The 12,105-nt window shown below is 38.8% G+C and overlaps 2 protein-coding genes and 1 long non-coding RNA gene across 4 annotated transcripts; all 3 read left to right on the forward strand.

Annotated features, from left to right (window-relative positions):
- The first annotated feature begins 266 nt into the window (after positions 1-266).
- LOC131241380 (transcription elongation factor SPT6-like) lies at positions 267-1,258 on the forward strand. Of its 2 annotated transcripts, XM_058240198.1 has the most exons (3): positions 267-420; positions 540-764; positions 859-1,258. In XM_058240198.1, the coding sequence occupies exons 1-3, from the start codon at positions 376-378 to the stop codon at positions 862-864; spliced, it is 276 nt and encodes a 91-aa protein (XP_058096181.1). In that variant the 5' UTR covers positions 267-375; the 3' UTR covers positions 865-1,258. The 2 variants fall into 2 exon arrangements, with proteins under 2 accessions (XP_058096181.1, XP_058096179.1); XM_058240196.1 differs by having other exon boundaries at positions 540-1,258.
- A 3,832-nt stretch (positions 1,259-5,090) lies between these two features.
- Positions 5,091-6,166, forward strand: LOC131241381 (uncharacterized). Its single transcript, XR_009169001.1, has 3 exons — positions 5,091-5,408; positions 5,633-5,831; positions 5,936-6,166. It is a non-coding gene; the product is annotated as an uncharacterized LOC131241381 (long non-coding RNA).
- Positions 6,167-7,602: 1,436 nt separating this feature from the next.
- LOC131241356 (jasmonate-induced oxygenase 2-like) lies at positions 7,603-9,614 on the forward strand. Its single transcript, XM_058240173.1, has 3 exons — positions 7,603-7,634; positions 8,595-8,925; positions 9,013-9,614. Exons 1-3 carry the CDS (start codon positions 7,603-7,605, stop codon positions 9,277-9,279), a joined length of 630 nt encoding a protein of 209 aa, XP_058096156.1. The 3' UTR covers positions 9,280-9,614.
- The last annotated feature ends 2,491 nt before the right edge of the window (positions 9,615-12,105 follow it).

Below are 12,105 nucleotides of genomic sequence, written 5' to 3' on the forward strand. Positions count from 1 at the left end.
GAAAGAGATTTGCTAATTCCACACGCGTGTGAGCCCTGCCATCCACGTGCATTCCAGGTTTGGACAATTTAGCTTAATTACTTGCATTCCAGGTATGTAATTTTTTTAGCAATTTTTAAGTGCTTGCCTTTCATCCATCAACTCTGCCGGATTACTAACTTTTTTCTCTTGTCTGAATGTATAAATAAAAGACAGTCCACTGCTAAATACACCCAAACCACAAACCGAATGGTTAAGCTATGTTTTTTCATTGACAAAAAGAAATGTAAAGGAAACTCCAAATGGTAACCGTGCCCCACTTCACTTGATTCCAGCAGGTGGATGAATGGGAAGATGCCAAGGAAACTCCTGATGAAATAGCTGCGAACTTGCGCGATGTTTGAGACTCCTCAAGATGTGCTCAAAGGTGCCAGGCACATGGTATGAATTCTACTTTATTGTTGCCCTGAATTTTAAGTTTCAATATCTGTGTGGAATTTACAGCATATTGTGCTTGGCATTTTTAGCATTTTCATCTTCTTCTTTTTTGCATGCTCCAGGCGGCAGTAGAGATCAGCTGTGAGCCATCTGTCAGGAAACATGTTCGCAGTATATTCATGGAGAAAGTTGTGGTCTCAACTAGTCCTACACCTGATGGGAAAACTACAATAAATTATTTTCATCAGTTTGCAACTGTCAAGTGGTTGGATGAGAAGCCATTCTATCAATTCAAAGATGCACAATGGCTTCTTATCCAAAAAGCGGAAGAAGAGAAACTCCTTCGGGTTACCATAAAATTGCTGGAAAATATTCAAACTAAGTTAATAAGTGATTCAAATGATTATTACATCAGTCTTCATGTTATCATTTTGGGAGCAGTGCTAATGAGCAGCAGCGCAAGAAAAATGACCAACAACGTCTATTGAAGTTTACGACAGACCACCAGCCTCATGTTGTCATTTTGGGAGTAGTGAATTTGAATTGTAAACGTCTGAAGGATGAAATCTATGAGGTATGCAGTCCAAAATCCTGATTTCTTCTAAATTTATCTAAAGTGATGATGATGACTGACTTGGCTTTATTACTAATGTGCGCGCATGCACTCGATCTGTCTCTGTGCATCCGCACACGTCTAAAATCATTAAAGACAAGTTCTAACATATATTATATGAAAGGCTTTTATCTTTATTTGGAACCATGGTTTTTGTACATCCACCTAGTTGTGTGCAAGGCCTATCGTGGTTTTTGTATAACATCTAACCTGCCTAGCAAGCTAGTCCCACCCATGAAAATGGGATGTTCCAAAATCTGGTCGATCTGACAACTAGGTAGGTCATCATACTATGAAAAATAATAAAGAACCACCTAAAAACTTCCATATATATTCATATTTGGGGCAGATTTTTTGGAAAAATAGCAACCCACTGCTATTTTGTGTATCCCAACTGCTGAGTGGACTGAATAAGCATCCACTCTGCAATCATAGGTTAGAACTGTCCAACAAATCTGATTTCGGGGTCACAACCTATCAAATGCCATAGATTGAGCTACACATACACCACGTGCACAATTTCTAAGTGCATGCATATCAACCATCACATTCTGCCAGAGTATCAAATAACTTGGTGTAGAGTTATTACACAATGCTTGGGTGGTGAGTTTGTACGGTAAATTCGGGTTTCAGGTCTGTAAAAGATGTAGTAATGTTCAGAGATCAAAAGTGTTGATATAATGGCCGCCACTCAGATGGTGCATGCACCCAAAATCTCCCAGGTGGGAAAATCCTAACCATTCAATCGTTGGCCAGAAAAGACAAATGACAATGAAAATACAGGAACAGTCCTAATTCCATCAAAATGAGGAAAAAAATTATGATCTCCCAATCAGGGTGATTTAGAACATGAACCATCTAAGGTGAGGCCCATCATGTGATATCAACAGTAGTACCACTGAACGCATTGGCTCCCCTTGTAGAAACTGAAAAGCAGAGTGCATGATACAAACTCTCGACAGCAGCATTGCATAATGCTGATTTTAGCTACTCACTTGATGGCAGTGTATATTGCTTCTTGAGGCTTCCTTTTTTGTATTAAGAAATTTATTTGAGGCTGGATCCTTGGATGGCATGGACCCTTTTGGATCACCTCTCTTTCTCTCTCCGTATGAGACTTTTTTTTCCTAGAAGCATTATACTTTGCTCTTTATGGAACCTGATGTGTACTTAACAGGTTAAAGTGCCACCCAAAAAGGACAAAAAGCCAACAAAGACACCTGTGAAAGAACCCAGCAGCAGCGAGGAATCTTCTTCTGATGAGGTGAGTGGCATGAATGGACATTGACAATGCTTTTAGTAATGATTATAATCATGTCTAGAAGCACATTGCGGACCTTATGTTTTGCTGCATTATCCATTTTTTTTTTTTAATGAAGCACATGCTTGATTTTATTTTATGTTTCTTTAGGAGCCTGTTGTTCCTGCAAAAAAACTCCCAGTTCCTGTCTCCAAGAATGGTACTCTGACTAAGAAAGCAAAGCCAGCAAGTAGCTCTGAAAGTGATTCAGATGAGGAAGAAGTGAGTTGGCAATATTAGTGTTCACTTGTCCTCATTAAAGATACATGCTTTTGAACTACTGTAGTTTGATGCGTCCACAGCACATATGGCATGCATGCAAATCAATGCAGACATTCAGAAATGTCGACCAATGTGGACGTGGCATACCTCAGTTTGAGTGATCCTAACAGTCAATGCACTGTTTAAAAGCAAATGGTTGTTGGTCCAATTTCAATGGTCAAATTAGATGGCTATGATATGGACCAATGCACACATGATAAGAATTTGCAATGATTTTGCCCAAGGAAACCCTGCCTAATTAGATGGCAAGGTTTTGCTCGGCAATTGTTGCTTGCTAGCGTGACTACGTGATTATTAGAATGAGGGTGTTTGAGAAAATCTCAAAACTATGAGCTTGATCCACTTGTTGCTTCAGTGGCATAGTGTACTTGTTATAGTGTGTTTGATGCATATTTTGTAAGAGGAAACTAATTGGAGTGCAGCACACCCGTTTCCTTTTTTGGTGCATTGTGATCAAATTGCACGTGGCAAGGTTTGGATCATTCAGCAGCTTGAGGTAAATACACATTGATTTGTTGTTGTTAGTTTATATCTTTTTACAGGATACTGCTATTGGCGCCCACAATTGTCGGCTGGAATTAAGGTCCGTGTTTATTCCTTTAATAGTTGTGCCAGACTGGAGGTGTATGGACTCTTGCACTGTGGTTATTCATTCTAAAGATTGGAGCCTGAAATAGTTAGATTTTTGGGATGCCCCATCCATTATGATGTGTAACTGATGAAAGGCCTAGATATTGTACACGTACTGCATATATACATGTCAAGTGTTTGATAACTTCCTTGGATTAAAAATCCATATTTAGAGTTGTTGTTTTATGGAATATAGAACTATCTCTTCAGTAATACAGTTCAATCTAGGCAGTCCATTAGCTCTAGTGGAGGTTTCATGAGCTACCATGTAAAGATCATACTGATGGGATGAATCTAACCATCTGATCAATGGCATATCAAAACCATCTATGAAAAAATAGGTCCAATCAAAAATTTGAGCTTTCTATTTGGTAGAGCCAATATCTGGCATCGCCGATATTATCAATAACATCAGTCAATAGTCTTGTTAGCTCTTTTTAGGATTTATGGAGATTTGGAAGGACCTCTTACATACATTAGGAAGCCAATAGTCTAGTCATCAAATCAGCATTGGTTACAACCTTTCTACTCTTCAAAGACTTTGCTGTGTATGCCTGTTTTGTAATTTTTTTATGCAATATTTCCAGCTTGGTCTTTTGAGTTGCTATTTTGCATTAAATTCTAATAAAGTTTCACATGCTTAAATGGAAAAATACTACTCCATAGTGACAGTATGCAACTCATTGATGTGTTTGGCATCTTTGATTCAGTTCCTTCAAAGGGAGATAATATTTAGCTTGTCCTCAATCTGTCTGTTGAGTTCATGATGTGAATGTACTTTGGTCATGTACAATTCTTTACATTTGTATTCTTGTTGTGTTTATTGATGCAGGAAACCCTATTTAAATGTTGGGACTATTGGACATGTCAATCATGGGAAAACTACACTCACAGCAGCCATTACAAAGGTTGATTCTAGTTGATGTATTTTATGCTTCCATATATTGATCTTAGCTAGCGGACCCCAATCAGTTGGGATAAGCCATAGATGTTGATGATGATGACATTGATCTTATTTGTCTCTCTCAAGATCTAGAGTTGATTTGTTTTTTTCTGAGTTTATGATTGTGTTGTCCCTTAAGGAGCTTGTGCGGCATTCTAATTTCTATGGGCTTTTTATAGGTACTGGCAGAAGAAGGTAAAGCTAAGGCTGTTGCCTTTGATGAGATTGACAAGGCATCAGAGGAGAAAGCTCGAGGAATTGCCATTGCAACGGTTAGGATGCCATTTTCTTTCTTGCATCATGCACATTATGTGTTGGGATATGCTTCTAGCATAAGTACATAGCATGTTTTAATGCTGTCTTCTATTGGCCAACCTGGAATTTGTAAAACGGACTTGCTATCTGGTGGAACACATGTATACATCAAATGTGTTATGAAGCAAGTTTTCTTAACTATCTATTCTTGTCTACACATGAGGAGACATGATTAGCCCATAGACCCGAGGTTTGGGCCAACACATCTAAGTTGTGGCTCCACCCGATGAACAGTCAGGATCTCAATCATGTGTGGATCAAGAGTCCCATTGGAAAATTCTGAAACAGATTGGTTATAAGTCCATGAATACCTTTCTTTTTCTTCACTATTTGGAGTGCTTCATGTAGCTTTTCCTTGTTTGACTGCAGGTTTGTATTCTTGAGTTGGGAGCTTTGTGTATTAAGAAATGATGTATTTTAATAAGGGAGTTTGATGTATTTTAAGAAGGGAGTTGATATCGTCCACACCCACCATTTTTCCATTGTGAGAATTGAAATATTATTGCTTTTGTACTATTTCAATTCCCAAATGGAAAAATTGACTGTATGCTAGTGACAAAGGTGGGTGTAAATTGTGGCTGCTCCCTTTTTGAAATTATTGCTTGGTAGCTTCTTCTGTCAAACATACTTCCTTAACATGGGTTGCTGTCAGAAATTCAATATTTGCTCTATGGTTGCAAATCTTGCAATTCATGTGTCCCAAGTTGAAAATTCTGAATAAAATCATATGTTCATTCACTTCTGTCAGCACCAAGTCCATGAGAGCCAACGGTGGAATCGATGTTATCATTAAGGCCATTGAGAAGCTGCGCCTGCGTTACAAGGAGCACATTTCTGCATATGGGGAGGGCAAAGAGAGAAGCTTAACAAGGCGCCATGAAACCGCCGACATCAACACGTTCTCATGGGTGAGGAAAATAGGTTCTCATGAATTTTCAAACGCACACGCACACACAAAGTAGCTTTCTATTATTCTTCCAAAGATGTCACAATCCATGCATTAAAATCTGTAAATATATATGAATACACTGTCATGTCCTGGAATTCTTGTATATGGTTTGGTTGATTGTTCATTTCTAGCCACAAGGCCGTTTTTGTAGTGAGGTGGATATGAACTTATATCATCTTACAGGTTGCAATCGAATGTACGGTGGAGAGTTGTAATGAACCTGCCTGGGTTCTTTCCGACTAACCAAAGAAGTCAAATAATTAACGCCTAATAGAACACCTACATGAGAAATTTCTAAGCACCATCTTTGGCAATTTCCTTAAAAATTTTCCCACCCTTTATATAGATGTGAAAAGTCAACATTAGCTCTCAAATAGTTGAGGTTTGTACACTACATCAGTTCTCTTCTATTTGTTTTCTTTTCTGATTTCTTTCCTTGAAAGTTTTTGCTTTGTCCAACTTCTTCATACATAGTTTGATCTGCAGACGGTTGGATTCGCTTCTTTCAAAGTGGGGATTATGTTCTTCTAGCAAACATGTTCGCAAGTGCTAGCCAATGGAACAAAGTGACAAGAGTGAGAGAGGCAATGAGAAATAGAGGAGTTCAGAAACCAAAGCTAGGTAACAGCCTCATCGAGCTACATCCAACAATTTAGCTTGAATCAGAATTTTCAAGGACTGTTGTGGATGCATTTCTTTCTTGTGTAGCAGATTTTCTATGTTGTTAGACTCCCCCCTATCTGTCTCTGTACTTTTCTCTCCCAACTTTTTTTTTTTCATTTTCTTTCTCCACCTGATTTGAAAATAGAAAGGGAATTCATATTTATTACTCTCCTTCCACTGGTAGACAATTCACTTTTTAGGATAAAATGGTAAATTCAATAGAGCTATTGCATCTATATGTGTTTTTTTTTTTTTTTGGGCACCATTTAAAAATTGGCCGTGACTCATCCACCTTATATGTCAGATTGATTTACAGCTATACACAAATAAAATGGTAAATTCAATAGAGCTATTGCATCTATATGTGTTTTTTTTTTTTTTTGGGCACCATTTAAAAATTGGCTGTGACTCATCCACCTTATATGTCAGATTGATTTACAGCTATACACACCATCCACATTGTGGATCTCATTGTTGACATTTCGAAAAAAAGACACTTTTACCAACGATTTTTTTTTGTAGGTAAAAGTATAATCCAGGTTTTTTTACCTACGAAAGTTTTTGTAGCTACGAAAGTATGGGTAAGGAGAGCGTTTAAGGTAAAAGTTTTATAAATATTAACTTTTCACATACCAAAAATGCAGGCGAAAAGTTATTGTAATGATTTTTACCTACGAAAATATTCGTAGGTAAAACTTTTATAACTCTGAACTAAACTTTTTAGCTACGAAAATAATCGTAGGTAAAAAGATTTGTCAATATTTTTGGCTACGAAGCAAAACGTTGGTAAAAGCTTTTCACTTACCATTACAATTTGTCGGCAAAAGTCTTAGATCTTTGCCGGTGAAAATTTTTTTCGTTAGCAACGAAATTGCCGACGAAAATATTCGTCGATAAAGGTTTTTGCCTACGCTAAAAAGGCTTTTACCGCTCGAACTATGGATCAGGGTGTATCACGCAGGCAGATTGATTACTACTCCAAGGGCCCAAAATCCATAACACACGTCACATGTGTAGTTTGTAAACGATATTGATGACCGTCCACATGCATTCAACCATCATGTGGCCCACCTGAACAGAGAACCCACCTTATTTTTTGGATGGTACAGTCCCTATGTTACTCCTCCTTGTGCATGTGAGCACGTGTGGGCGCTTGCAAGTGGAGCTTCTTTTTTTTTTTTTTTTAGACAGAAGAGGGAAAAATACTCGTTGACTTGGGTGAAAAGAGAACATTCCTTGAGACTTGAGATGAGGAAAGGCTCGTATTGCGGGTCAACGACTAATTAGGTAGAATTGTACAATTTTCTTTGGGCCCGCCCTGTTGGACCATTCCAGTTTTTATTTTTATTTTTTTCCTAACCGTCCATTTTTCTCCTTCAAGTGTGATCTTCCTGATGAAATGACCCATTTGATCTTCTGGTCAAGAGCATGTTCATAGTACACACTACCTGATGAATGGTCAGGATCTCTGACATCCATGTGATCCAACGATGGGAACAAGGCTCAACATGGCATCTATGATGTGTGTGCGTATGTAGAAAAAATTACTCTTGAACAAATACAGAAACTGCCGTCCAATGCTTTGCACGAAATGCTCTGATTTTCCGGTTTGATAAGGGGGGGGGGCCATGGTTTGGTAATATAGATTATTGGTCTGCTGCATGCCTGCATCCCATCCCGTATAAGATATGGATTATCTGATCCATATGACAGCTATAGCCTTCGGATTTCTGTCCTCTGGATACTGTTATGACTGCGCTAGCTTACGAGGGCCTACCTACAACTGACAACGTACCACATGGGGAATAAGTGTATCAGATGCATGCACCCCCATAAATCCGGTGTGCCACCTGAAAATCAGACCAATTCAAGACTTATGTGGGCCACATCAGAGAGAACTGTCCCAAAAACCCTAAATTCAGATGGTATGGTCCACATGAGTTCATCCTTGTGTGGCGTATCAGATGAGTGGACTGGATCACATGTACACACCACTTTGAACCCCAAATACAGTTTGGAAGATTCTAACGGTAGGATTTCCCATCTTAGCTATTCCTAATGGTGTAGCGCATGTAAGGTTTGAATCAGCCTGATTTTTTAGCCGGATTCAAAACAGAAGGTGGCACTCCTGATGTACGAGGTGGATCCCATGTAAGCTGTGAAAGAATACATTGAAGATTTATTTTTATTTTTATTTTGAAAAGATGAATGTGTGAAATACTTACATCTCATAAGCTTAAATAATATAGAATGCCCATTTTATATATACAAATAAGATTAGTTGTTAGAGGGAACAAATATCCTCCATTCATGACATAAAATCACTGGTATATATATCTATATCTATCAAGCAAGCCAACTGTAAAAAGCCCCTATGCAGCAACTATTAAAAATGTAGACTTGTTTCCTAATCTTCCTATGATCTGGTAATCATAATTACTAGGAAAGCAAAGGGAAGATATTGATATTGATTTTGAATCAGGAAGGTGATAGGAGAGTATGGGGAGAGGGTAGTGGAGCTGTGCAAGAAGCTTTTGAGGCTGTTGGGGGAGGAATTGGGCATTGGTGAGGAATGTCTCTTAGAGAGATTTGGTGGGGAGGAAGGTTTGGCTGCTTGTTTCCGCATCAACTACTACCCCAACTGCCCTCAGCATGAATTGGCAATTGGTTTGTCTCCTCACACCGATCCCGGCATTTTCACTGCCATCTTCCAGAATGATGTTTCTGGCTTACAGGTCTTCAAGGATGGCATTTGGATCTCCGTTCCTCCCACTCCTGATGCCCTCCTCTTCATCATTGCTGACCAACTCGAGGTTGATTCATTTTCACTTTTGGCATCATCTTGTTTTTATTTGTATCCATGATCTCATCAATATCCCATGTATATACAACAAATACAGATACTTTCAAATGGAATTTACAAGAGCGTGAATCACAGAACACCTGCGAATGGAGATAAAGAGAGGATGTCTATGGTTGTGTTCTTCAACCCAGAAGGGAACAAGAAGATAGGACCCATGGATATACTGGTGGAGCGTTGTGGAGGTCTTCGTTTGTACAATGATATGACTTTCAATGACCACCGCAAGCTCATCAGGACTTTAGGTGTCCGCGGTAAGGCCATCTTGGATTCCAGGTCCACCACCAAAGATAGTGTCCTCAGCTGAGCCAGGCCTTAAATAAATTCAATTAGTAATGATCCTAATGGATTCAGCATCCACTCTCTTTGCTGCTAATTAAATACACCTACCCATCTTTTTATATCATTCCATTCCATAAATCAAAAAACTCTTCTTCACTTAAAACTACAAACCTATGATGTACTGTTTCTCTTCTTTCTAAGCCAGTATGAGTTGGCAGTTGTTTGCACCGTTTGTCTCTGGCTTTGTTGGGGTGTTCTTTGCTGCCCATTCTTTCTTGTAAGCTTCTTTTATGTTGCAATAGAATTTACTTTTTACTTGGCTAGTAAAAGAAAATACATCATCACAGCATTCTACATGAACCATCTCTACTGTGAGTTGACTGTGCATTTTCCATACTAGCTAGCAACACCGAGCAATATCTTCTACTACAGTTCACATGCACTATGTATACTGGTGGCCACCTTCCACATGATGCCCAACCATGATAAAACTTGTCTAATTCCTTCACTTGTGTGAAATATAAATACACACACACACACACACACACACACACACATACATGCATCGAACAAATACAAAACCCCGGATAAAATACAGGAAAGTTCTCAATTTTCCTTGATGGAATACTGCCATTCAAACAAAACTGAAAATCGAACAAAGAGGCACCACAAGGTCATCATCCAACAGGCAAAACAAGATCTTTGTTTTTGTTTTGGTATGTGATTTGAGCAATAATATGATAAACTTTTATGGTTTTGTGTTTCTTTTTATTTAATTTAATTTAATTTAATTTTATTTATTTATTTTTGGTCAATCAGCTCCCACAAGCAGCTATAGTTTAATAATGTGACTAACATGTAATTAAAAAACACAACAAGAAGAATTTAAAGATCCTTAAAACCTGTTAAGGTATGATGCAAAACAGCAAAAGGCCAAAGCCCGGTCTAGGAAGTCTGCAAAAGTAGTCCTTGAGGACTACCATCCACATTGACTGTTTAAATATATGGCCCCCTGGACCCACCATTTCACAATGTTGGGGGTCCTAGCAAAGGATGCATCAATTCTTGCACAAGTACAATTTGCAACGACTGCTGAACTTTTCCCCTATATCATATAAGGAGAGAAATGATGATACAATCACGTTCATATACACAAGCTCAATATTCCCTCACTTCATCCAACCAAACTAAAGACCAGCCATGCTTTATGGGCCAGAATGTTGGCCAATCAAGGAACATGGTCATAGGATGTGCAGCTGAAAAGACAAGGAAGGACATAATTAGAAATGAATGCATTCAAGGGAAATCAGGGCCAGTGCCAATTGGTAATAAGATGAGGGAAAATAGACTTGGATGGTTTGGCCATGTGCAACAAAGACCAAGAACCGCACCAGTTCGAAGTGGGTTTAAGTAGAAGGCTCTAAAAGAGTAAGGGGAAGGCCCAAAGGGACATTTTGGAGGTTGGACGAAAAGATCTGATGACCTGGTTTATATGAGGATATTATAACCGTTGATAGTGTGGAATGGTGGAACAAGATTCGTTTAGCTAACCCATTCGGTTGGGATTAGGCTTTGATGATGATGATTGCTGGCTGTTTCCCCAAAATGATATAACAAGATAAGTGATGATACAACCATTTTTTCTAATGGTAATGATACAATCATTTCAGATACAGGAGCTCCAGTATTCCCTCCCTTCATCCCTGTGCCGGGGATTTGGCTAATGACTTGGGAGTTGAACCAGATTGACTAAATTGTTGCTTCTCACAGCCAACGAGCTTGACTTAATTGTTGCTTCTCACACATTTAAGGTCCGCAGCCTGCAATGGGAAACAAGCTCTCTAAGAACGATGAGCTGATGACAAGTTTTGCATGCCAAAAGTTAGAGAGCCAAATAAGGTGCAAACGGGATCCTTCCCAATATCTTCTTACGGTCACTTTACAAGGAAATTAAAAACAAAACCCCCACAACAGTGGCACACATGAGTTTGTGAAAGTAAAGTACCTGGAAACAGTGGTGCACATGAAATTAAAGCAAAATGTTGTGGAGGTGCTTTGGAGGAAAAACACTGGCACACATGGAGCTCATGCGAGTGGAACCAAAAAGCAGTGGGCTATGGAGGGAAGCAGGATCCAATTCAAGAGGGGAGGACAAAATGAGATGCAGCAAAGAAATTATCACCCCGCACAGGAAAAAAAACACTGGGGACGCATTCCATATCGCAGTAGGAGATCTTTCTGTATATCCTTTTCACACAGATATCACCTAAACCACCATTACGAAGTATTTCTCAAAACAATTTGTGCACATGTAGAGGCAGCTTCTGCTCCCTAACCTCTCTGTTCCCTTAATGGAAAAGCTTTTCCTCTGTGTAACTATTAAGGAGATGTTTGGATGGGCGCCAAATTCATAAATTTGACAAATTTTTAATTGCCAAATTCATGAATTACATAATTAATATGTTTAGTTAGCTTCACTGATAAATTAAGTAATTGTTCAATTAGCTAAAAGTGGCATATATCATGGACTTGACAATTAAACTTAAAAGCTAAAATCTCCCAATTTACGAAGTGAGGGACTCAAGGTCTTTCTAGCGTTAAGCTCAAGAAGGTTCCCTACGCTCCACAAAACATCCACTTTTGTGGCCTTTGGTGTGATGAAAATGATCTTCCAATCAAATTGATATTTGGGAGGGATGACCAATCAAAGGCAGACCTCACATTAAGAAAGGTCCAAATCAATGACCCTTCATAGTATAATTAATATAGACCATCAAGTTTATGAGTCACTGCTCATATGGGTAGCAGCATCTGATCAAAGTAATTTTTTAGAGTGAATGGCAGTCAAAGG

Source organism: Magnolia sinica, chromosome 3 (assembly GCF_029962835.1).
Source record: "Magnolia sinica isolate HGM2019 chromosome 3, MsV1, whole genome shotgun sequence".
In the NCBI taxonomy this organism is placed as follows: domain Eukaryota; kingdom Viridiplantae; phylum Streptophyta; class Magnoliopsida; order Magnoliales; family Magnoliaceae; genus Magnolia; species Magnolia sinica.